General features: G+C 33.5%; 1 protein-coding gene across 2 annotated transcripts in view; it reads left to right on the plus strand.

The window, feature by feature from the left end:
• Window positions 1-23372, plus strand: part of MKLN1 (muskelin 1) — a 272020-nt gene that overhangs the window by 193059 nt on the left and 55589 nt on the right. For both annotated transcript variants that reach the window (XM_069462688.1, XM_069462687.1), the window contains 4 exons: window positions 6235-6344; window positions 7930-8122; window positions 13078-13155; window positions 15914-15979. In XM_069462688.1, the coding sequence (XP_069318789.1) occupies window positions 6235-6344; window positions 7930-8122; window positions 13078-13155; window positions 15914-15979 (447 nt within the window). The remainder of the gene's footprint in view (window positions 1-6234; window positions 6345-7929; window positions 8123-13077; window positions 13156-15913; window positions 15980-23372) is intronic.

A 23372-nucleotide genomic window follows, 5' to 3' on the forward strand; every position in this document is an offset into this window, starting at 1 on the left:
GGCAGATAATGTCCAAATCCTGCATTGACATCTAACTATAACAATTTTGATTTATAATGAATATAGCTTATTCACTAAGTTTTTCTTAAACCAAATTAAAGTAACTTTGGTCATCAATTATTAACAAGGAAAATAAGCCCACATATTTACTGTGTGGGAGGGATTAGGCTTTAAAATCTATTATGGATAATCCAGAGTACCAGCATAGTTAAATTGATATCATTGGCTGCCCTCCTTCCGGTAAATTTTACTTTCCTTTCTTAAGTTGCTTTTTTCATAAAACAAGGATGATAATTCCTTTTCTGTCTAATGATAGGGTAGGTAGCTATATTAGACATTTTCTTGAGTCCTCTTCTAGTTTGTGGATCTGTGGTAGTCTTTGGAATTTTCATTTAAGATCATACTTATGAAGGAAATGTTTTCATATGAATGTCTTTTTTATGCATTTTTATACCTGTATTCATATAGCTCTGGTTTACATGCCTTCTTACATGTAGTATTTTAAGTACTATAGGAAAAGAATATGCACAAATATAATTTGAACCAACATATCATTTCAGCAGTCTTTATTTAGAGCTTGTTATGTTTTTATTGTTTTTAATGGTTTTGTGAGTACTTTCACCTATGGTATCTAATTTGAGCATCATAATGGCAGATAAAAATCTTTCTTTTTTCAATTACAGAAATAGAGGGTAGAAGTCAAATGACCTATCCCAGCTACATAGCTAGTATGTGATGGATAAAAGACATAGCGTTTGGTATATGCATAACACTTCTAGATGTGTGCTTGTATTGCTTTAGTAATAATAGTAGGTACCATGTATCAAGTGCCTGCCTAACACTCATTTATAGTGTTAGAGATGTAGTACAATATAGGTATTGTACTCATTTTACAGAGGAGGAAACTGAAGTTTAGAGATTAAATGATTTGGCCAAAACCATATTAGTAGTAAAACATGGAGATGGGATAACAAACTCAAGTCTACTTCCAAAGGTTGAGTTCTCTTAATGTGTGATATATGTAAGTATTGTTTCCTTAGGAAGATTGGAAAATCCTTGGAGACAGTAACCCTGTCTTCTGTTTTCTCAAATTTCAAAAGCACCAAGCAAACTGCTTGCCTCACTGCAAACATTGTATGTGTACTTTTTTAATTTATTGTACAAGAGTTTTTGGGGGTAAATCAGTGGCTTCATGAACTTGCTGAGAAAAAAGTTACATCTTTATGTTTTCTAACCTCTCGTTTATATATTTAGCATATCCTTCATTTATAAATACATGCAATAACTTGCCGTAGTAGCAGTATCTGTGACTTGTCACAGAAGTTACCAATTTTTCCCATCACATTACAGTGTGGCAAATATTATCACAACTTTGAAATGATGATAATTATTAGGCCTGCGTTAGATCTTGTTATTGAATGTAGTAATTAAGCATATATATTTCTATATGTTAATTTTATTTCATTATTTTTATAACTATATTTCAATGCAATTGGTTTAATACTACATATTTTCCTTTATATGTTTAAAACTGGGGTGGGGGTGTCACAAGGTTCTCTGAACAGCCAAAGAGGGCACAAGACACCAAAAAGCAAAGAGCCCATGCTGGAATGAGGTCTTTGACAGTACCTAGTGTGCAAATGGAGAGTAGCCTTAGAAAGAAACTTGGTTTGGAATAAGGCCTAGTAGTAAAAAGAAAATTTAGCAAAGAAGGAAAGTTATTAATTGGGACACTGGATTCCAGAGAGCAAGTTAAAGGTTTGGGAGGGACAACCTCAGTGTGAGATTAGATCAGAGGAGAGTGAACATAAGACGGAATGGGGGGAGGGTATTGGTTACAGATGACTGTGAGGGTTTACGTCCTGATTCATAGGCAGGATAACAGCTGTAAGAAGAAATCAGCAAAGGTAGATGAAGTACCCAGTCTTGGAAAGATCAAGGGGAAGTCTTGGGTTTTGGTAAATGGGGAGTTGTGGATTTCTGTGAAGGAGTCACTTGCAGCCTGGCTCATTGTGGGGACTTTAGAGAGAGGCTTCAGCTCTGGCTGGATGTGGCATGCCTTCTGGATCCCAGAAGTATTTAGAACCCTAAGATGGTACTAAGTCTAGGGAATGCTCTGATGGTCTGCATGGGTATGTGTGGAGGCTCTGTAGGAGAACGTGTGGAAAAGTGACATTTTAAAATTTTACTATTAAGAGGAAAAGTAACATAGTAATAGCCAATAATAATAATAATGGCTAACATTTATTGAGCACTTAGTATGTGCCAGTTACTGTGCTAAGTGCTTTGTGTACTTATTAATTCTTTAGTAGAATAGATAAATTCTTTCACAGTGGTTAATCTTAATTTTTAGGATCTTCCAGAACCTGATCTTAAAATTACTAGCATCTTGCAATAGCTCTTTTAGTCATCTAGACAAGAGCTTCACAAGTGATATTGTCAAAGCACATTGAATTTGCTGCAAATGTGTTTCATTGTGTTGAGGTATTGATTTCCGCAATCCCAGAATAGAAGGCGTCCCAGCCTAGTATCCTTGTGTGCCTTATGTATCCCATTTTATGAAAAGGTGTAACAATCAAGGATCTTGTCTGATTGTACTGTAGGGAAAACTGGTGGTTGAACCCTAGGATATAAACTGCTAGCCTTATGGGATGTTTCTTATCCTTTTATTTGAAGTGGGAGCAAAGGCATCTTTTATCAGGGGACAGAGAATGTGTGTGTGGAACTCTAATTCATTTTTCGATTTCTTACGTATTTTGTGCATAGTATGTCTTACATGCATTATTAGTGTTTTAATGCCACCAAAAATCATTGGTAATTTGAAATGAGTGTACATCATTCTCATTTTGTACATATTCCTTTAATCTGTTGAAAATTAATTAGATTGTTCATTCATCTGTAATATATGATGTCCTTTGGTGAGATGACTTCATAATTTACCTCCCTGTGTGTTTTTCCAAGACGTTAAAAATTAGAACTAATTTTATTCTGGAAATATTTCTGTTGGACCATTGAGTATACAGAAGAAATCTCATTAGAACACAAATGTTTAAAAGGTTTTAATAAGTGAATTTGATTATTTGAATGGATATAATAGGAAGCTTCCCCCTCCCCAGTTTGGTTGAACTTGGACCTGAAAATCTCAAACTCATATGTCTGGTTACATATACAGACTTACGTTATTGGGGCTTTGGGTTTTGAATCCTGTTTTATTCTGGCTCTTATACTACTTGATGGTTATTGCTATGTGATATAGTAGATACACTTTTAAATGGCACTGCTACATAAAGAAATAAACAGCAAAATGATGATAATTTAGTATTTGTTACTGTAAAACTTTTTCAAATTTTTGTTGTTTGCACATTTAACAGAAAGCCATATTAAACATCCAAGGAGTTCTTCATACATCCTCATGGCTGGTTGCTACTGCTTGTGTCTATCTTCATTCACACAGCTTCCTTTAGATGACAATGATATAGGACAGTATGTGTGTGACCTACTATATCCTACTTCCTTATTCAGTCTGATATGCCAGAGAGAGCAATGAACTTGGAAACCAGTAGGCTGGGTATCAACTGTTGTGCATGTTCTGATACTTTATCAAAACTTGACAAGTGTTAGTTTCTTAAAAGTAGTTGCCTTGTTGACTCTGAAACCCTATCAGTGAACTTTACTCTGTTACATTAAAATGCCTTGGCCTGTCTTGAACTTTTCATCCATGCATGATTTTGAAACATCCTTCATTGTTCATTTAGAAAATACAGTTCACTAAGTTATAGAGATCTTCCAAATGTTGAAACATTTCATTTTATAATGTTTAAGATCACATTAATTAGTATCACCTCTGATCTCCTCAGAAAACCTAAATATTCGGAAGCAGTCAAGCTCACAGTGGCAGATACCAATCTTCCAAAATTCTAATTTTCTCTTGAAAGCTTGAGTTTTATCCCTGACAGCAAGTATCATTAGTTGTTTTCCTTGAAATGACAAGTAAATGTCTGGAAAATAACAAATCTAAATAACCGTAGGTTGTCTTTCAGTTTTTCTTTCAAGATTAAAACAGTATCCCATGAAAGAAATTAAATTAGTTTAACTCACAACTCAAACAATTGTACAAGTCCTTCTTGAGATGACCATTACGCTTTGTTATGTGGCAAAAGTGCTTTATATGTACTTCCCTTTTCGTCATACAGGATATTGTGTGTACTTAATGAGTGATAGGGGTTTATTAAAATTTATTTTTACTGCATCATCAGTAAAAATGAATTCTCTCTTTTTAACTTTCAAGCGTGTTGTGGTGAGGAATACAGTGCAATTTATGCTGTATTACGGACTGCTAGTGCTTTTCAGTGCCATTACTTCGGTACCAAGGTGCCAGCATTTTTACTTACTATTACTTTAGTACCACGAGTGCAATGTCAGTATTATAAAAAGACTGACAAGGTCCTAGTGTTATGAAAAATAGTTTTAACCACATGGGACCTCCTGAAAGATTGTGGAGATCCCCAGGAGTCCATGGATCATGCTTTAAAAACCTCTACTCTGTTCTGTCATTATTGATGTGCAATGTTATCTTTATCATATGTTAAATTCCTCTGAGTACTTGAGATTTTTGCATACTCTCTTCTATTCTGCTGATTTACTTTCCTTTTCTTTCACTAATTTCAAAGTTATAATTACTGTATCTTTGTGGTATACTTGTGTTATTATTTTTATTATTTTGGATATTCTTGTGTTACTTATCTTTTTAGATCAGTTTGTTCAATTACATGTCAAGAAAAGATGAATATAAACCATAGTGATTTTGATTGAGATTACATGAAATTTATAATTAATTGGGGAGAATTGGCAAGTTTACAACATTGAGTTTTTCTATCTAGGAGAACATGGTTTGTCGTTTCATTTATTTAATTCTTCACTAAAATTTTACATTTTCTTAAACAAATATTGTATATTTTGTTTAATTTGTTCTGAGATATGTTTAGCTTTTTATTGCTATTATAAACTGGACTTTTTGCTATATTTTCTAATTGACTATTGTAGGCATAGGAAAAGTTGATTTTTGTAGGTTTATCGTGTTTAAAAACATTTTTCAATTGAATCTCTTGAATTTTTAAGATAGATAGCTATTTCATCTTTAAGTTACAATTTTTTTCTTTTTTTTTTTTTTTTTTTTTTTTGAGACAGAGTCTCACTCTGTTGCCCAGGCTAGAGTAAGTGCCGTGGCGTCAGCCTAGCTCACAGCAACCTCAAACTCCTGAGCTCAAGCGATCCTCCTGTCTCAGCCTCCCGAGTAGCTGGGACTACAGGCATGCACCACCATGCCCGGCTAATTTTTTCTATATATTTTTAGCTGTCCATATAATTTCTTTCTATTTTTAGTAGAGATGGGGTCTCGCTCTTGCTCAGGCTGGTCTCGAACTCCTGAGCTCAAACGATCCGCCCACCTCGGCCTCCCAGAGTGCTAGGATTACAGGCATGAGCCACCACGCCCGGCCACAATTTTTTTCTTAATTTGCTTTTTTTTTCTTATTGGACTAGCTAAGACCTCCCATATAGTATTGAATAGTACAGGTTTTTAAAAAATAGTGAATAGGATATACATCTTATTAATTTGTATTTAGCATCTATTGAAGTAATCAAGCATTTTTTTTCTTTTATTTTGTTAAGGTGATAAATTACGTAGCTCTTATTATTGAACCATCCTTTCATTCCTGGAATGAAGTCTATTTGGTTACAAAGAAAACCTGATAGAATTTTTTGCAACTTTTTTTCCCCCTTAATATATTTATAGCTGAAATTGGCCTTAAATCCTTTTTCTTCTGGCCAAAAGGCCAAAATCCTTTTGTTTTCAGGGTTATACCACTGATAAGTAATTGATCTTTTGATCTCTTTCTGTGGTCTGATATAGTTTAAATTATATAGTAATTATCTGCTGCTTATAGATTTGGTAAAATTTACCTGTTAAATCATCTAATTTTGGTTGTGTTTATTTAGGAGTAGATATATAACCACTTTGAATTTATCTTACATTGTTTTTATTAACTAAGAAAACCTCATGATGGCATGGGTTATGTGTTTTGTTTTTTTTTTAACTACTGTAGCCTTAGTACTGTGCTATCCCAGAAAATTTGTTGAATGAATCTTTATAGGCTTATTTATGATTTTACTTTGCTAAAATTTTATTTTGAACTATGGTAATTTTTTTCTTTCTGTTGTTTTTCTTCCTTAAAGTTCCACTCTTGTCGTGGGGACCCAGCTTTAACTTTAGCATCTGGTATGTTGAACTTAGTGGCATTGATGATCCTGATGTAGTACAACCCTGTCTCAACTGGTATAGCAAGGTAGGTTGTATTTTAAAATCCCAACTCTATGTTTAATGCCTGTTAAGGGAGTAATGTGTCAATCTCTTGTCTTTACTGAGAATTTTCTAATTTAAGATATTGAGGAGAATAATAATTGTAATGATTAATTAGCCAACATTCATTAAGCATTTAGGGTCTGCCAGCTTTAAGCAATTGATAACTCATTTAGTCATTATCACTCTGTGAGATAGGTACAGTTATTATCCCCATTAATTTACAGATGCGGAAATGGAGCACAGAGAGGTTAAGTATTTTGCCAAGGGTAACTCAGTTGTGAAGTGCTTGAGCCAGTATATAAACTCAGGCATTTTGGCTCCATATTCTGTTTGTTACATTATTGTTTCCGCGTGACCTTAAATTTTGTTTTTAACCTATATTGATATAAATACTTTAGACGTAAGTTTTTAGTGGGATAGTTTTGCAGCCTGATGGAAAATTGAAAGTGTGGATATGGTTGAGACTCCTAAAGTCAACCTGGTTAGAAGATATCACTGTTTTATATAACTGTATACACTTAGATAGTTGAGATAAGTCTTTTTTTAGAGGCCAAGACTAAGAAACTATTAATGTAAAATTAGTATGGCTATAGAATCCTTGATTTTTTTTGGTAAGGTAAAATCTCAGTTAATTGTAGCATATAAAGAAGGATAGGTGTTTAATCTTTATTAGTCAAAAAGTCCAGTTAGCTATCACCTGATTTGTTTTTCAAGTCTTATAAATCTTCCGAAAGTCATCATTTTATTTGCTTGCTTTATTAAAGGGCAATGCTTATAAGTAAATCATTGTTTGTTGTTTGATTATAATGCAATGCTTCTGTGTCATCTCTTTGTGCAGCAATATACTTAGAAAATTAGAGGTAATCCCAGAACATATTCTTGAAGTTGATGTTTTTTTAAAAAAATCCTTTTTTATGAGCTTATATTTTTGACATTTATCCTGTTAGGGGAAAAATTCAGTAAATTGAATGCCCACTTTTTGGATTCTGTTTAATGGCGATGTCTTCTTAATAGATGAGTAGCGTAGGCTTAGAAAATGATGACAATATAGTCTTTTTATGATGATTTTTGAGTCATAAAACCTGTTTGTAAATTTGAAATACGTGTACATTTGATAATACTTGTCATTCAAGTAATAGCTTATTATTAAAAACCAAAACCAAAAAACATAATGTTTGTATATTATTTAATGGCCTCTGTGCTTTCAGTACCTGCATTGTAATGTGATTAGTGGATGTTGTGGGAATTAATGATTTTTCCAGTCTTAAGTGGGCTTTAATAAATATCTGTTCTGCTGTTTTTCTTCAGAGTTCAGGCTCTGGAATTGGGTCTGGTTTTATCTCTTTTGGCTACATACTTTGTGGTACTTGGGCAAGTTATCACAATGGGGTAAGCTTCAGTTTTGCTATTTGAAAGATGGAAATAATGATACCTAATGAATAGGATTAGTACAGTGCTTGGTGTATAGTAAATGCTCAGTTTAGATTAATTATTTTCACTGTTATTATTTCCTATAGTAACAACTAAGCAAATCTCTTCTTTCCATACTTTCTCTTGTGTTCTAGTAGTACCGTGAACAGGAAGCCATTCGCCTTTGCCTAAAACACTTCAGACAACACAACTATACAGAGGCTTTTGAATCACTGCAAAAGAAAACCAAGATTGCATTGGAACATCCCATGTTAACAGATCTTCATGACAAACTGGTGTTGAAGGGTGATTTTGATGCTTGCGAAGAGTTGATTGAAAAAGCTGTAAATGGTATGAAACTTAGATTGCTTATTAGGGTAATTTCAAGTATATATAGAAAACTTTTTCAAAAAAGAATATAGACCTATACTAGTTATTCTTTCTATTTTTTTTCTGTTTTTTTACTCTGTAAAATTGTTAGCTCCTTGGATTAGGGGATTATTTCATGTAAGATTGATTCATAATGTAATGGCATTTTTAAAAAAATGAATATGCTTGAACTCAGGTATCTAAGTTGTCATCTTGGGAAATCTTGCACTTAAGAGTGATAACATTAGCTAGCATTAAGGCATGTTAGAAATAATCTTTTAGTGTTCCCTTTCAGTATTAGAGGCCTTTTCCTCAAAGTATTTTTGTTGATAGCCAGTATTTATTCTTTCATAATGTAATTTTGGGGAGAGGGGCTTGGATAGTCAAAAAATGTTATTAGTAGACAATTATAATGAACAAGGAAATTTATATTGAAAACAGCTTCTATGTGGTATAAATGCTACATAATGGCTGATTTTCTTATGTGACCTGTAATGTGGCTTTGAAAGAAATGTGAATATTTGAACATGTATATAATCTCCCAAGATAACTTGGAGGATGACACTCACTTGGATATTTAGGGTCTGATATGTTTTGCTACTTAAAATAAAAAGGGACTCTTGCTTATAGAATGATATTCTTTCTTTCTTTCTTTTTTTTTTTTTAGATCTTCTACACTAACTTTCATAGTGGCAAAAAACAGAATAGGTGCTCAATATGAAGCATGCGGAATTGAATTTTAGTGTGTCTTTTATAGAAAGAAATAATGAATAACAGACTTTTCAACACTTTGCTCTCATATATTTTAATCTTACCGTTATCATCTACTATTATTAGATACTCATATTTATCAGATATTGGGTTGAGTATTTTATAACTAAGGAAAACAGAGAACCTGTAACTTGTACATTTCTTTGAGATGAGAAATTTAAAGTTAACTTAAAATGAATTACTTCCTGCTCTACTGTGTTAAATATATTGACAGACCTGCCTTTAAGGCTTGTACATTGTTATTGGGTATGTAACTGATGATGATGCTTGCAAATAAATGATTGGTATGTTTAAAATAGAGTATACTTTGGAGTGTAAACAAATAGAACATATATGATGATTAATCACTTACCAAACCATTAAAATGCCACCAGTGAAAGTATATATGTATGCATGCCATTTCTAAGAGAGATTTCTGTATTTTTTTAACCTCATAGGATGAGGGTGGCATACATAATTTTATGGTTTTTTTATTTTGTTTCAAATGGTTATCATTAAGCATTTGATATTATTTTGTGAAGGAAAAGTAAAACAACAACCATGGGCAACTTTATGTAATTATCAGGCTAAAAATAGTCATATTTTAAAACTATCTTTTTAGTAGTATACTCACTTGGTTAAGAGAAGCTATTAAAATTATGTGCAACTTTGATTACTACAGAGACTTAACTTACTCTTCTGCCTCTGGAAAGAAACTGATTTTAGGGAAATTCGTAGTAACTCAATACTTGAAACTTAGAGCTAAGTCATATTTTTTTGTACTACTATGGGTTCTCCTCAACTTGCCTGGAATACTGTTAGTTAATAAGCATTCCTTTCAGGGTTGTTCAGTTTGCTGCTGACTTCACTGATGATGATTTGTTGGACAAATAAGGAAGTAAACAGTACAGAGTTTTTTGGCTTCTGCTCTACTAAAAACATAGCAGAGAAGGACAAGAAGTTCCTGCCTGCTAAATAGAAAAGTCTAGGGAATCAAAGCATCCTATCAAGCTTTTTATACTGGAGGAAGCAAAACCTACTTTTAGTATATTTATCATGTTAGTTAGTATGGTCTTAAAGTAAAGTCTATATTTTAAGAAAGTGCCACGCTGTCCATATTTCTATAATAGTCTTCTTACTTGCCTAGAAACATCCTCGTATTTATATTTAATTTCATCAGAGGTGTTTCCTGAACCAATAATTGCTACTTCCTGTCCAGTGATGATAGCCAAATGTAATAACCTAAGAAGTTACTCAAATGTAACTTTAAAAATATATGTAAGCTTTTTAGGTTAGCAACAGTGGGGCTAGAAGGGTTGGTTGAAGAAGCAATTAGAGAATTTAATTTTACCTGCAGTGTTCAAAATGACTTGAAGATCAGGGATGAGGTCCTTCGTCTGATTGGAATTGTTGCTGTGATCGCTGCCTTAGGAGCTCGTAGAAGAATTTCCTCCAGTGGATTTGTCATTTTTCTTTCAAGGTAGAGTCACAGAAGGCTTAAGGGAAAAGAAGAGATGGAGACTTTTCTAAGATGAACATAGGTGGATCAAGCAGACACATGTAGTTCAAGTAAATATACTGGTTCTCACAATGGTGGAATCCTAGTATCCCAGAATTTAGAAGGAATCTCAGGCCTCATCCAACTCATAAGTTCCAGTTTTACATATAAGGAGCTTGATTTATCAAAAGTTTTGTAATGAATTAATATGGGAGACTTAGGTGATGTGGCATTTGGTAACTATTAAAAATGTGAAATTTATTACTTTTCTAATTTTCCCTATTTTTGCTTTGTGTTTTTCCAGTCAAGTTTTCTCATCTCCCTCAGTTTTTGTTATATATTCCTATCATTTGCTCTTTCTCTTTCTTTCCCCCTCGGCCATTATGTAGAATTAATGTATATTTCAAAAGTCATTGTCTTTATTGAATACTTTTATATTCTCTTTAAATTTTTTTAAAAAGCATTTTAAAACTTTTATGTCCATTTTTCAGAGCAGAATAAATTTAGTTGCTATGTTTTATTTGTATATAATTCTAAATTAACTATTAATGTTTTTACTATCATTATATCATTGCCATTAAGGGGTGCCCCACAACATTTTATCTGGAAAAAAAGGTTTCCAACACTTATAATGGGAGAAGAGCTTTGGTCAGAGTAGGCTGGATGGGGTAAGAATCAATTACAAAGCCCATGGGGGAGTAAATTATATGATAGAAACACTCACTAAAATAAGTTGTGACAGTTTTTTTTCCTTTTGCTGTAACAAGTAAAATGTAAATGCCAAGTTATGAGTGCTAATTTAAAAGGGAACTGTCTTTTTGCAACAATTTTGTAAAGTCCCAAAGGCAAAAAAAGATATTTGACAAGCATACATATAGGATGGAAGTTTCCGGCTAAAGCTAGTAGAAAAGATGTGAAAGCTGAAACAGTTGGTTACAACTGAGCTTCATAATTACCCAGAAAAGAAAGAGATTAGGGAGATTTCTCTAAATTGTGTGATCTGTGGCAAGTTTATAAGTCACAGAGAACACTCTAATTTTTACTTTTAAATTCGGTCTAATAACAGAATTTATAGTATATGTAACTTTATAAACTGTGATCTATTTGGGTGCGCGTAAAAGAGAACCTAGCTTAGCAAGTAAGGAAATGTTGTATCATATAAGAAGAACAGAGGTAAGGTAGATTTCATGGTTGGTTGATCAGTGATCCACTTTCTTCATCTCTCTCTGTTTTCTTCTGTCATCGTTATAGAATTGACTTCATTCTTACATCTCTACAAATTGGCTTTAAATTGCATACAGATAGGAAAATGTTCAGAGGAATAAAAGTAGATTTTTCTTCTGTGTATGCCTGTTTAGAGGTAAGGAAGCATTGCCTAGAAATTCTCCAGAAGATTATTCATGTTTCATTAGCCAGAATTGGGATCCATACCATTCTTAAACTAATTTTTATTGATGAGCATGGGAGTAGGACTTGATAATTAATCATTTGGGGTAGAATTGTATGTATGTGGTGAGTACAGTCTCCATACCATTATAGTAACTAGTGTAACAACTACTCTTAAGAAGTAGATTAAGAATTATTGGTGAAACAGATTCAGGAGTAAGTAAAGCAGGGTAGAACTTCAGTCATAACCTTACTACTTAAGACTCGTGTGGTTTTGGTTAAGTTCCTTAGTTTCTCAGAATATACCTTCCCTATCTGTAAAATGGAGATGATAATGCCTAGTTCATAGTGTTGTTTTTAGAATTAAGTGAGATAAACAAGACGGCATGGATTCTAACATTTGGTAAGTGTTCAATAAATACAGTTCTATTACTGCTGTTTTTACTTTTATCTCTGAATGGATTTGTACTCAAAGAAAACTGGATAACAGTGGAATTTGCACTTGACAGGGTTAGTTTTATCTTTTCCTGAAAAATATACTGTAAGGATCTAGACCAAAGTTGTTGGAGCTCCTGTTTTCTTCTCTAGTTCTGTTGTATACTAGTGACAAAAAATACTGGTACAAAGCACTGTTGGTGGGAAGGGATTGGGATGCAGTGAATCCATTTCATCATAGGGCATAAAGATTAAACATTTTGTAATAAAGACGAGTGATGGGAGGCCACAAAAAGGAGTTAAATATAATCCTCCCGATCTTTAATTGTCCTTTCTTCTTCCGAACTTATGTTAATTTCTAGAAATGATTTTTAAAAGATACACAAGTGTTTTTTCCCAATGAAATAAACATTTATTCAGATTATTTAGACTATTTTATTTTATTTTCTACTGCTTCTATTTTGCAGCCTTAAATTATCCTACAATTTTTTTTCTTCCAGATGACTCCCTTTTGCTTCTTTCAAGGTTTCTGTTTAACTCTCTATTAATGTCACATACTTGTCCATTGAGTGCACTAATGTCTTTGTATTTAATAGGCATAAAAAAGATGAGAAACATAATAAGTTAAATATGAGCTGCCCCTAAAGAATTTTCTTTATGTGGTTATGTCAACTAATAGTTTACTATTTATATTTGGGGTAGAATGAAGTGAAACTGAAGTGATGCATATTTTAAGAAGATGTGATGTTGTATTAGTGACATTATTAATTTCTCTTAATATAGGCATCTACATTTTAATTTTTTGTCTGTAGTTAAAAGTGTAGGCTGGTTAAGGTGTAATTTCTTTCTCGTTCTTTGATATTTGCAGATGGCTTGTTCAATCAGTATATCAGTCAACAGGAATATAAACCACGATGGAGTCAAATCATTCCCAAAAGCACCAAAGGTAAGCCATATCTTCTAAGTTGTGGTGCTTTTTCTTTAATAGCTCAGTCTTCAGTTTTCTGAAGATAGGTCCAGTGTCATAGTACTATGTTAGTAAAAAATAGGTGTTTAACCTAAGGGTACAATGCACACTAACTGGGTGATGGACATACCTATAACTTTGACTCAAACTGTGCAAAAGTAATTAATGTAACCAAAATGTTTGTACACCCCTAATAGTCTGACAATATAAATAAATAAATAAGAATGTAACTATTAAAAAAAAACAGGTGTTTAAAAGGAGACCTAGGTGGCAGAGTTAGTTTAATGTATTAAATTTTCTTTTAAACCTTTCTGTTTTACTGGCATAACAAAAGGTTGGGCAGTTTTATACACAATTTCATCATAAACTGCTTTTATAGAGACATTGTGTAAAATTGTAGGCTGTGTTGTAATGCCTACATGTGTTCTGAAAACCTGCAGTTCTGCAAAATTGCTAAGAGAGCTTATGAATAAAATAGAAAGGGAACAATCCATTCTAAATCTATGGAACTTTATAACCAGATGCTATAATAAAAACTAGTATAATAATTCTAAACAGTAAATAATTCTAACAGTAAATACTAGTACAGTTAAATCTTTAAAGGTATTTATATTGAGCATCATGTATTTGGAGCCTTAAGTCCTGGGGCTCATGCTTCCTTCTTTGAGATGTAGATCCTAGAGGACATTTGCTGATTATAAAAACTGTTTACATCAAAACTTAAAATCTGATCCAAAGTATAGTCTTCTTCACTAATCCATTATTTTAATATGGGGGGGGAGGGTTGTCACTTCCTCATGTGCACTCACTGCTCTGCCAGACAGTGAATGTGGTGGAAAGTGTAGCAATTCCTTGATGGAACTACTTGCATTAAAGAAAGACAGTTCTATGGATACTCAGCTTTTTTCCTTATGGTCTTCATGTATTGCTAAGGCCTTCTCTGTAATTGTGAGAAAGCTTTTTCCTGATAGTATTAAACATTAATATGTAGGGGAAAACTGCTTATGAACCTCCATAATATCTGTTATATAAACATCATTCTCCTATTTTATGAGTCATGTATGAGGTAATTTTCTTCAAAGACATACATACTTGTAGGAAACAGATTGTAGTTGTGTATTTGCGGACTAATGGATTAAATATATAAAATGCAAACATACTGAAAATGAATTTATTTTGGTGCTTTCTTAATCTGTTCTTGAAAGTGGTGATACTGACCATTGAGGGGGAAGAAAGAGGAAAAGGGCAAAGTTTCAATGATAATGAGCTGCAAAATCTATTTTTTCAATTGATTGATTGATTGATTGAGACAATCTCTCACTCTGTTGCCCGGGCTAGAGTGCTGTGGCATCAGCCTAGCTCACAGCAACCTCAAACTCCTGGGCTCAAGTGATCCTCCTGCCTCAGCCTCCCAAGTAGCTGGGAGTACAGGTGTGCACCACCATGCCCGGCTAATTTTTTCTATATATTTTTAGTTGTCCAACTGATTTCTTTCTATTTTTTAGTAGAAACGGGGTCTTGCTCTTGCTCAGGCTGGTCTCGAACTCCTGAGCTCAAACAATCCACCCGCCTCGGCCTCCCAGAGTGCTAGGATTATAGGCATGAGCCACCACACCCGGCCATGAGCTGCAAAATCCAGAAGGCTTAATTTATCTGTTGAAGGGAGAAAGAAGTTGCAAAAAACTTCTGAATGGTTAGCCACTGAATACAGCCGTAATGAAAAGCTTCAGTTTTGCATCTTATTTTCCATATATAAGAAGTGACATTTCAGTCATTTTCATAGCACGCCTGTGAAAGTAGTATAAAATTGGATATTCTTCTCAGTTTTACATGGGACAAAGCTGATACAGGAAAACTTATTAGTTGATGTAATATATTTCAATTAATGGAAGAGTTATGAAGAAAACCTTAGGCTTTCTGGTATATATCAAGTAAGACATTAGAATCCTGTAGCCTTGAACCATTGAAATGAAGTTATATATTTATTTATCTAAGATTTGTTGTAAAGTAAAAGTAGGTATAAATTGAACAGGTTTCTCCTTCAGAAGTTTAAAAAGTTTCACTGATTATATTTAAACGTGCTTATAAAGCTCTGTGATGATAATAACAATCGAAGTAAAGTAAAATCTTATATTTTCTCAGTCAATACTCAAAGTAGTTGGTAAATTAGGTTGGAACTGATTTCTGAAATATTGGCACAAAATTATTACAGTAAGGAAATTATCATGAATATGAAACTTGATAGCATCTTAGTTTTCAGTAACTAGTTTTATGAACTTTAAAACTCTTATACTAATAAACTATGCCTGGAATAAAGGCCCAAGATCTAATTTGGTAATTTTTTCCACTTTTACTTTGGTACTCAATTAGTTTAGAGATTTTTATTTTACGTTTTCTGAGTCCAACACCTTAACCACTCAACCATCACAGTCTCTGTTTTGTGTTTTTAGGTAATATCCTATGTCTTTGCTGATTTATGGCATTGGTCATAAATAAATTAAAAATAGCTTCCAATTACATTAGTATCCTAAAAGCATTTGGAAAAAAGAGCAAGGTTATTCTAAACATAGATTTAAGTCATATTGTTCTTTTTAATGAGTCTTTTTACTTATTCTTACTAATTTCAAAGAATAAGTGTGGGTTATTTTTACTACTCATAACAGACCTGTGAATGAAGTTACTCCAGATTTGCAGTTCTTTGTTATTCCTTTAAAAGAAAATATTGTTTCTACTTCAGGTGATGGAGAAGATAACCGGCCAGGAATGAGAGGAGGCCATCAGATGGTTATTGATGTTCAAACAGGTGAGTAACACTTGCCAATGGAAAGCAAAGTCTTTAAAAGATAATACATTTTTAAATTTCAGGTAAGTATGAATGCACTTCTTTCCATTCATTGAAAAGGTTACATGTTCCTAGCTATAACCAAGTAGCAAAGAAAGTAAGCATTAACCACATGTGTAACCTAAAGCAGGCTATGGGAGATGAGAAAGGGAAGGCTGCTGCACAAATAAATTCGATTACCTAGAAGAAGTGCAGTGTGCAGCCCTATATGTGTGTGTGTGCATGTGCATGTGGGTTGTATTTTCATGGAAAATGGGAATATTTCTAGATTTTCAGTGCATTTATACTTTATTGCAGTAATATAGGAATTATTGGAATAAAAGAGAATTAAGGTATATTTTTAGAGGAGAAGATATTAGGTAGCTAAGTGTTGTTAAGTCCATTAATTACTAAACACTGTTCATAAGCCTTTTTATAAATAATTTGTTTTAGTTGTTCTTCTTTGCTGCCTTTAAATTTTACTCTGTAACTTGGTACCAAAAATTTTTCTTAGGTTTCTAAGCCTAGGACAACTTAAGTACCATTATATTTAGAGATTAATGCCAAAATTATAATAGGTCTCAAATTAGCATCTTGAAAAGCAAATAGTACCAAGAATCTAGGATAATTGTGTTTTATTATTTGATTTTAGAAAACTTTATTGCAAAATACCAGTATCCACCCAAGTAATACTTTATACTTTTTAAGAGTAATACTCAGTTCTGTTGAGTGTTATGCTAACTCATAGTGCTTCAGGAATAAAAAAAATTGCTTTTATAGACTCATATTAAAAATAGTTACAAATAAAAATTGTTACAATGTGGATACTAAATATTTTTGGCATGAATGTATTTTTATAACATTTTTATAAGTAATAAGAAAAATTATAATTTTTCATTTAGAATTAACTGCTAAATTTGAATGATAATCTCTGAACTGGTTCTAGAGTATAATCACAGTCTCTTTGAAAAGCATTCATTTCAAAGTATAGGAATTTGCTTTCCTAATCTTGACCCCTCTCTCCAAACTCCCTCCTGCCCTAGGCTTGAATCATCAATAGAGTCTTAGAAATCTTTTTCTGCCTGAGAGTCTAATAAATATCCATATGTTTATTTATTAAAGAGTCAGATTTATATACAAATTTTTTATCCAGAAAAATTAAATAATTTATGAAAAAAGAATATTTATGTTTAGACTGTCTACAGTAGCTTTTGTTTTGAACGAAGTGGAATTTGTAATGCCTTTCTTTTTCTCCCTCAGTACTATAAGGAAAATATTAAGCCCTTTTTTTAAAACTTTGCTAATAATATGCTAAAGGAGAGTATTTATTTGAAAAGGTCCTTTACTTTTCTAAGCAAAATACACTTTCTTTAAATGTGAGAGTAATATGGTTTACCTTAATGTTTAAATCTCTCCTTTTCTGGGGGCAGGAGGAAGTTTCATAGTGCTTACTGTGTTGATCATTATGGGAGATGGGACCATATGTGATAGGTGAAGTACATGCATAAGAAAAGAGAATAAAATTTTCCTCTTTTTTATAATCCATGAAATTTGAAGATGGAAAATAAAAAGATTTAAATGATAGGCAAGTGTTATGACAGAACTTAGTATGAGGAATGTCATTGAGGATTAAAATCTAACTTTTCAGGTCAGAGATTCTTGGATTGGAATACTGACAGTGGAGTCATAAAGGTTTAAATATTTTTCTGTAATATCTTTGTTTTACACATTAAGGGCAGGATTTCAGCAAACTTTTGGTGGTGAGACTTACCCCTACTCCCTTTAAAAAAATATTTCAAAGAGAGTAAGAGAGTTGAATAAAGTTTATTTGATTTACTTTAGAAATAATAATTATAATAAAGCATAATGAGAGTGATTATTACAGTGATGGAATTTTACTCCAGTTGGGATCTTTAAAGTAGTAATCTCTTTTTGATAGCTTCTGAGGATTTATTAGAGGTTAGCAAAGGTCTGTAAAGAAAAATTGGCCTATATCCACACTTCAGTATTGAAACTAGTTTATAGAAAGTAATAAGGCCAGGCGCAGTGGCTCACACCTGTAATCCTAGCACTCTGGGAGGCCGAGGTGGGTGGATTGTTTGAGCTCAGGAGTTCGAGACCAGCCTGAGAATGAGCGAGACCCTGTCTCTACTAAAAATAGAAAGAAATTATATGGACAACTAAAAATATACACAGAAAAAATTAGCCGGGCATGGTGGCGCATGCCTGTAGTCCCAGCTACTCCGGAGGCTGAGGCAGGAGGATCACTTGAGCCCAGGAGTTTGAGGTTGCTGTGAGCTAGGCTGACGCCACGGCACTCTAGCCTGAACAACAGAGTGAGACTCTTGTCTCAAAAAAAAAAAAGAAAGAAAGAAAGTAATAGATGTACTTTGGAAATATATTTTTAAGCAAATATTTCTACCATAGAAAATTTAGAGGAATTTTAATTTAGAGCCATTTTGTTTTGTGTTCTAAGTGCTTTAGGCCCCTGAGTGCTGACAGAAGTAGATTTTTCAGCCTTTAAAAGAAACCAAAAACTGAAAGTATAGTATAGCTAAATGATCATGTGTGGTCACTTAATGTAAAGTTGTCCCTGACTCAACTCAAGTACTCATGATGTTCAGTATGCTACCATTGCTGCCTTATAGTGTGGAAACAGTACCAACTATACATGAATGCTGAAGTCAAAAGTTTTTAACCAGATTCAGGTGATCCTTGTTATGAGTAATAGAGATGGCTTGTAAAACATTTTGGTGTGGAATCTCTCTTCTCTTTGCTTTTCAAAAAAGTTTAAAAAGTACTTTTCAAAGAAGAGCTATCTGAGACCTCTCATCCCCATTTTGATATCTTGATATGGGAATTGGAATAGGAGTGGTGATGCCTTTTTCATTTGTTGACCATAGAGGGGAAAACTAGAAGAACATATACCAGAATATCGACATTAGTTATGTCTGGGTGGTGCAATTACCAGTGGTCTAAAGTTTCTTCTTTAAAACGTATTATTAAAAATTTCTACGATTGATAAATATTATAAGTTGGAGAAAGTTTTATTCACCAGCATTCCTTTTAAGAAGGGAACTGTATTTATTTGTGAAGGTGCTTTGGGGCACAAAGTAAATGTTGAGGAGACCTTATTGTAGAAGGAACTATTTTTGTGATACTAAGAAAAATTAGTTGTTTGGACCAGAGAAAGGGAACAAGAAAAAGAGATAATGGTAGTGGAACTGGCAGGATGGCAGAATATCATATTTTGTAACGTGACCCTTTCTTCCCTCACCAGAGTCTTGGTTTTCTCTAGTAAAATTGATTTGGGAATGGATTTTTATTTGTTTAGTTTTTGGTAGGCACTGGTGAAGCAGCTAGGTTTGGGGTTCAAATTGAGGTAGGGCAGAAGTGAGACACCTTCTAAGGATTCAGGTGTCTAGAAGCAGAGAGAAATAAAAGGAAATACGCCCTGGGATTCAAACAAGTTATATAAAAAGCTTTGAACTATAACAAGACTCTAAAATTATAGTTCAGCTTAAATTTAGACAGGTCTCTGGTTGTGAGTATGGGTAATCCAGGAATCTGCTCTGATCAGGAGAAAACAAAAGAAACCAAAAGATGCTATTCAAAAGTGCAACAATTTTCACACCTTGGTATTCCTCATCTTTTGTTTCAGCTAACCATTCTATGTTTGCTTTCATGAATCTTCATGAATAGGTTTTTAGGAGGCCCAGGATAGTCTTGAAATGATGTGCAAAATTTTTGTCTTTGTGTAGTTTTCTGGGAAGATTCATTACCTATATTTTTCAAAGGGTTAAATACCTATCTTAATTTTTGACAGTCTGTGGTAAATACTGCTGAGGCAAGTATTCAAATAAAATTTCAAATAAAATGCCTTACTCCATATAGGTGGTATTCATTGTTGAAATAATATTGCCGTCACCTTTCTACCACTCTTGGCTTTTTCCCAAATTTTTTGTTGCTTGGTCAAAAGTGTATGAAGAAGAGAGTTCGTAGGAGATGAAGTCAGATGAGGAGTGGTGGGGAGCAGATCGTGTTGGGTCTTTTAGGTCTTTGTTTAGGACTTTAGCCTTTATTCAGAGTGAAATGGGAAGCCATTGCTGGGTTTTGAGAAGTGCTATGAACTGACCTTGCATTTTAACAAAACAAATTGGGTCAAGGGCAGAAGCAGAGAGCCTTTTTAGGAAGCTATTGCTCATCTGAGAAGTGGTAACAGCATTAGCTTATAATAGAGTGGTAGTAGTAGTGTTGGGAATTGATCAGATTTTGGATGTATTTTGAAGGTGTCCTGTAGAGTTGATAGTATTTGCTGATGGATTTGATGTGGAGTGTGAGAAAAAGGAGTTAAAGGTGACTTAGGATTTTCACCTGAGCAATTAGAAAAATGGTGTAACCATTCTCTAAGATGGTTATGATATCAGATGATCAGATATGTTAGGTTGTTCAGCAACTTGATTTTAGACAGGTTAAGTTGTTGATGCCAATTAGACATCCAAGTAGATATGTCAAGTAAGCAGTTGGATATATTAGTTTGGGGTTCAGGAGATAGATCCAGGCAGAATATTACTCCTACATTTACATAACTCTTTGTTCAAACTATTATTTCTACTACAGTAATTCGCACATTGTTTTAGAGCTGACTGTATAGGTATTATGTATACCATTCCTGGCTATTCAGTTTCTCAGTCCCAGTGGACTCATTGAGAAGGGAAGGACAAGGATCTTACTTATTTTTATAGCCACAGAGCTTGGTATGGAGTAGATTTGCACTAAATATTTGTTGAATTGAATCAAAATTCTAAAATCCATTTTTCTTTGAGTGGAAAGAAAAATATTTACTTGGAAACTATACTCAGATATTGCTGTAAATCTTGGTAAGTGGATCATGTCATGATGTCATTTATTATAATATACTAATTTTTTTTGAAATGTATCCATAATATTTTGTTGGTTATAGTCTAACATTTAAATATTTTGATGATTCTGCTTCTTTTGTACTATTTAGACTATGCTTCCTAAAGCTGTAGTTATCATTACTTTGGGACAGAGGTAGAAAAACTAAATATTATATAGAGGTTTCCATTCTTTAGAGTAACAGTTGGTGCTTTCTGAACTTGATTTGGCAGAAGAGCAGAATCTGGTGTATCCTTGAGATTTTCTTTATAAGAATCCTTCTAGGCCGGGCGCGGTGGCTCACGCCTGTAATCCTAGCACTCTGGGAGGCCGAGGTGGGCGGATCGTTTGAGCTCAGGAGTTCGAGACCAGCCTGAGCAAGAGCGAGACCCCACCTCTACTAAAAATAGAAAGAAATTATATGGACAGCTAAAAATATGTATAGAAAAAATTAGCCGGGCATGGTGGTGCATGCCTGTAGTCCCAGCTACTCGGGAGGCTGAGACAGGAGGATCGCTTGAGCTCAGGAGTTTGAGGTTGCTGTGAGCTAGGCTGACGCCACGGCACTCACTCTAGCCTGGGCAACAGAGTGAGATTCTGTCTCAAAAAAAAAAAAAAAAAAAAAGAATCCTTCTGTTGCTATAAGGCTATTAATAGCATGATTTACTAACATGTTTTCATATACTATAAGTATTTATCTTATCATGTAGATACCAGAGCCCTTTTTTAACTGCTACTGTTAAGTTCATCTCACTCATCTTCAGAAACATTGTATTTATCATAAATCTTTGAAAGAATCTTTTCTAGTCTGATCTTAATGATATGACAGCCAAATATAGTGGTTAGGTGTTGAGTTTGTGGGAAGAGGGGTGTGTGCCTCTAACATACCTGGAATTGAATCCTGGCTCTACCACTGACTTTTTGTTTGATCTTGAATTAGTTATATTGAAAAATGGGAATAATAAACTAAATTGGAATAAGAATTAAATGAAATAATATATTTTAATATATAAAGTATGTATTATATCTGTTACATGCATTTTATATGCAACATACTAATATGCAACATACAGTGATTATGCCAAGAGAATTTTAGTTATGTCTAAGGAACTTCCTTTTGTGTTTTTGTTTGTATAACTTGACAAAATTTTACTATCGAAATGTCTTAAAGCCATTTAAAAATTTTTGAAAAACAGTTTAAAACATTTTGAAAAGCAGTGTTGAGGGTAAAAATAATTCACCCATAATCCCACATTCTAAAAAAACCAATGTAATTTGGTATATTTGTTTCATCTTTTATAAACGCTGTCCTAATTGGTGTTTTAGAATGGAAGGGAAACCATAAATATACTTAAATTTTTAAAAAAAGATATTAAAATACATTTAAGAATTTTACTGATGATGATCATATAGGTTTAGTAGTAAAGAATGACTTTCTCTAAGTAGAGTTTGAAGAACCCGAAGTTCCATCTTAACAAAGTTGGTACGTAAGTAGTAAAATATAGTTTAAAGAAGCCCAGTCATTATTTTAAGTGTGCATTTTGAAGGTTTCTAGAACAAGGGCTCTTCATCAAAGTTAAATGCAATATTTGTCTGTCTGCACATTTTTCTGAGAAGAGAATCTTCAGATTCTCAAAGAGACTCCTAAATCAAAAAATAAAGAATACCTTCATTAGAATAAAACTGCATAAAGTTCACATAAGTTTATTTAATGTGGCTTGCTTTTTTTGTTTGTTTGTTTTTTCTTTTTTAGGGACAGGATCTCTCTCTGTTGTCCAGGCTGGAGTGCAGGGGCCCAATTATAGTTCACTGTAACCTTGAATTCCTGGGCTCAAGCAATCTTCCTGCCTCAGCCTCCCAAGTAGCTGTGACTGCAGGTGCATGCCACCATGCCTGGCTAATTTTTTTGTTTTTTCTAGAGACAAGTTCTTGCTATGTTGCCCAAGCTGGTCTTGAACTCCTGGCCTCAAGCGATCCTCCAGCCTCCCAAAGTGCTGGGATTACAGGTGTGAGCCACCGCGCTTTGCCTGTGGCCTTGTATTTTAAAGCAATTTTTGCTTCCTAGTGTTTCATATACCTTGTTTTCTTAGATATTAAAAATTTTAATAATACTTAAATTTTATTTTCCTTTTTAGTCTATAGTTTTTTTCCATATTGCTACCTTCTCTGAGGATAGAGTGACCATTAAAAAAAGTATGTAGTGGCATCAGTTTTGCTATTTAATTTTCAAAGCTTTCTTCCATCCTAAGGGAATCCTATCATTTATACCGTGGTGGAGCAGGAATGTAGTATTTTGTCCTACTGGATTTGTATGTCAGTTTTATTGATTGTAAACCCTCTATGCTTAAGATTCTTCACCTGTGAATTGGGTTTCAACTCTGGGTAAAATAAAGTGACCAGTAAGAGAGAAAAGGCATGTCTGCTTTGTTTCATTGTGGAAGTCTGTTCAGTTAGAAATGTAAATGTCCGAAGTATT

The sequence above is a fragment of the Eulemur rufifrons genome, chromosome 29 (assembly GCF_041146395.1).
Source record: "Eulemur rufifrons isolate Redbay chromosome 29, OSU_ERuf_1, whole genome shotgun sequence".
Classification (NCBI taxonomy): domain Eukaryota; kingdom Metazoa; phylum Chordata; class Mammalia; order Primates; family Lemuridae; genus Eulemur; species Eulemur rufifrons.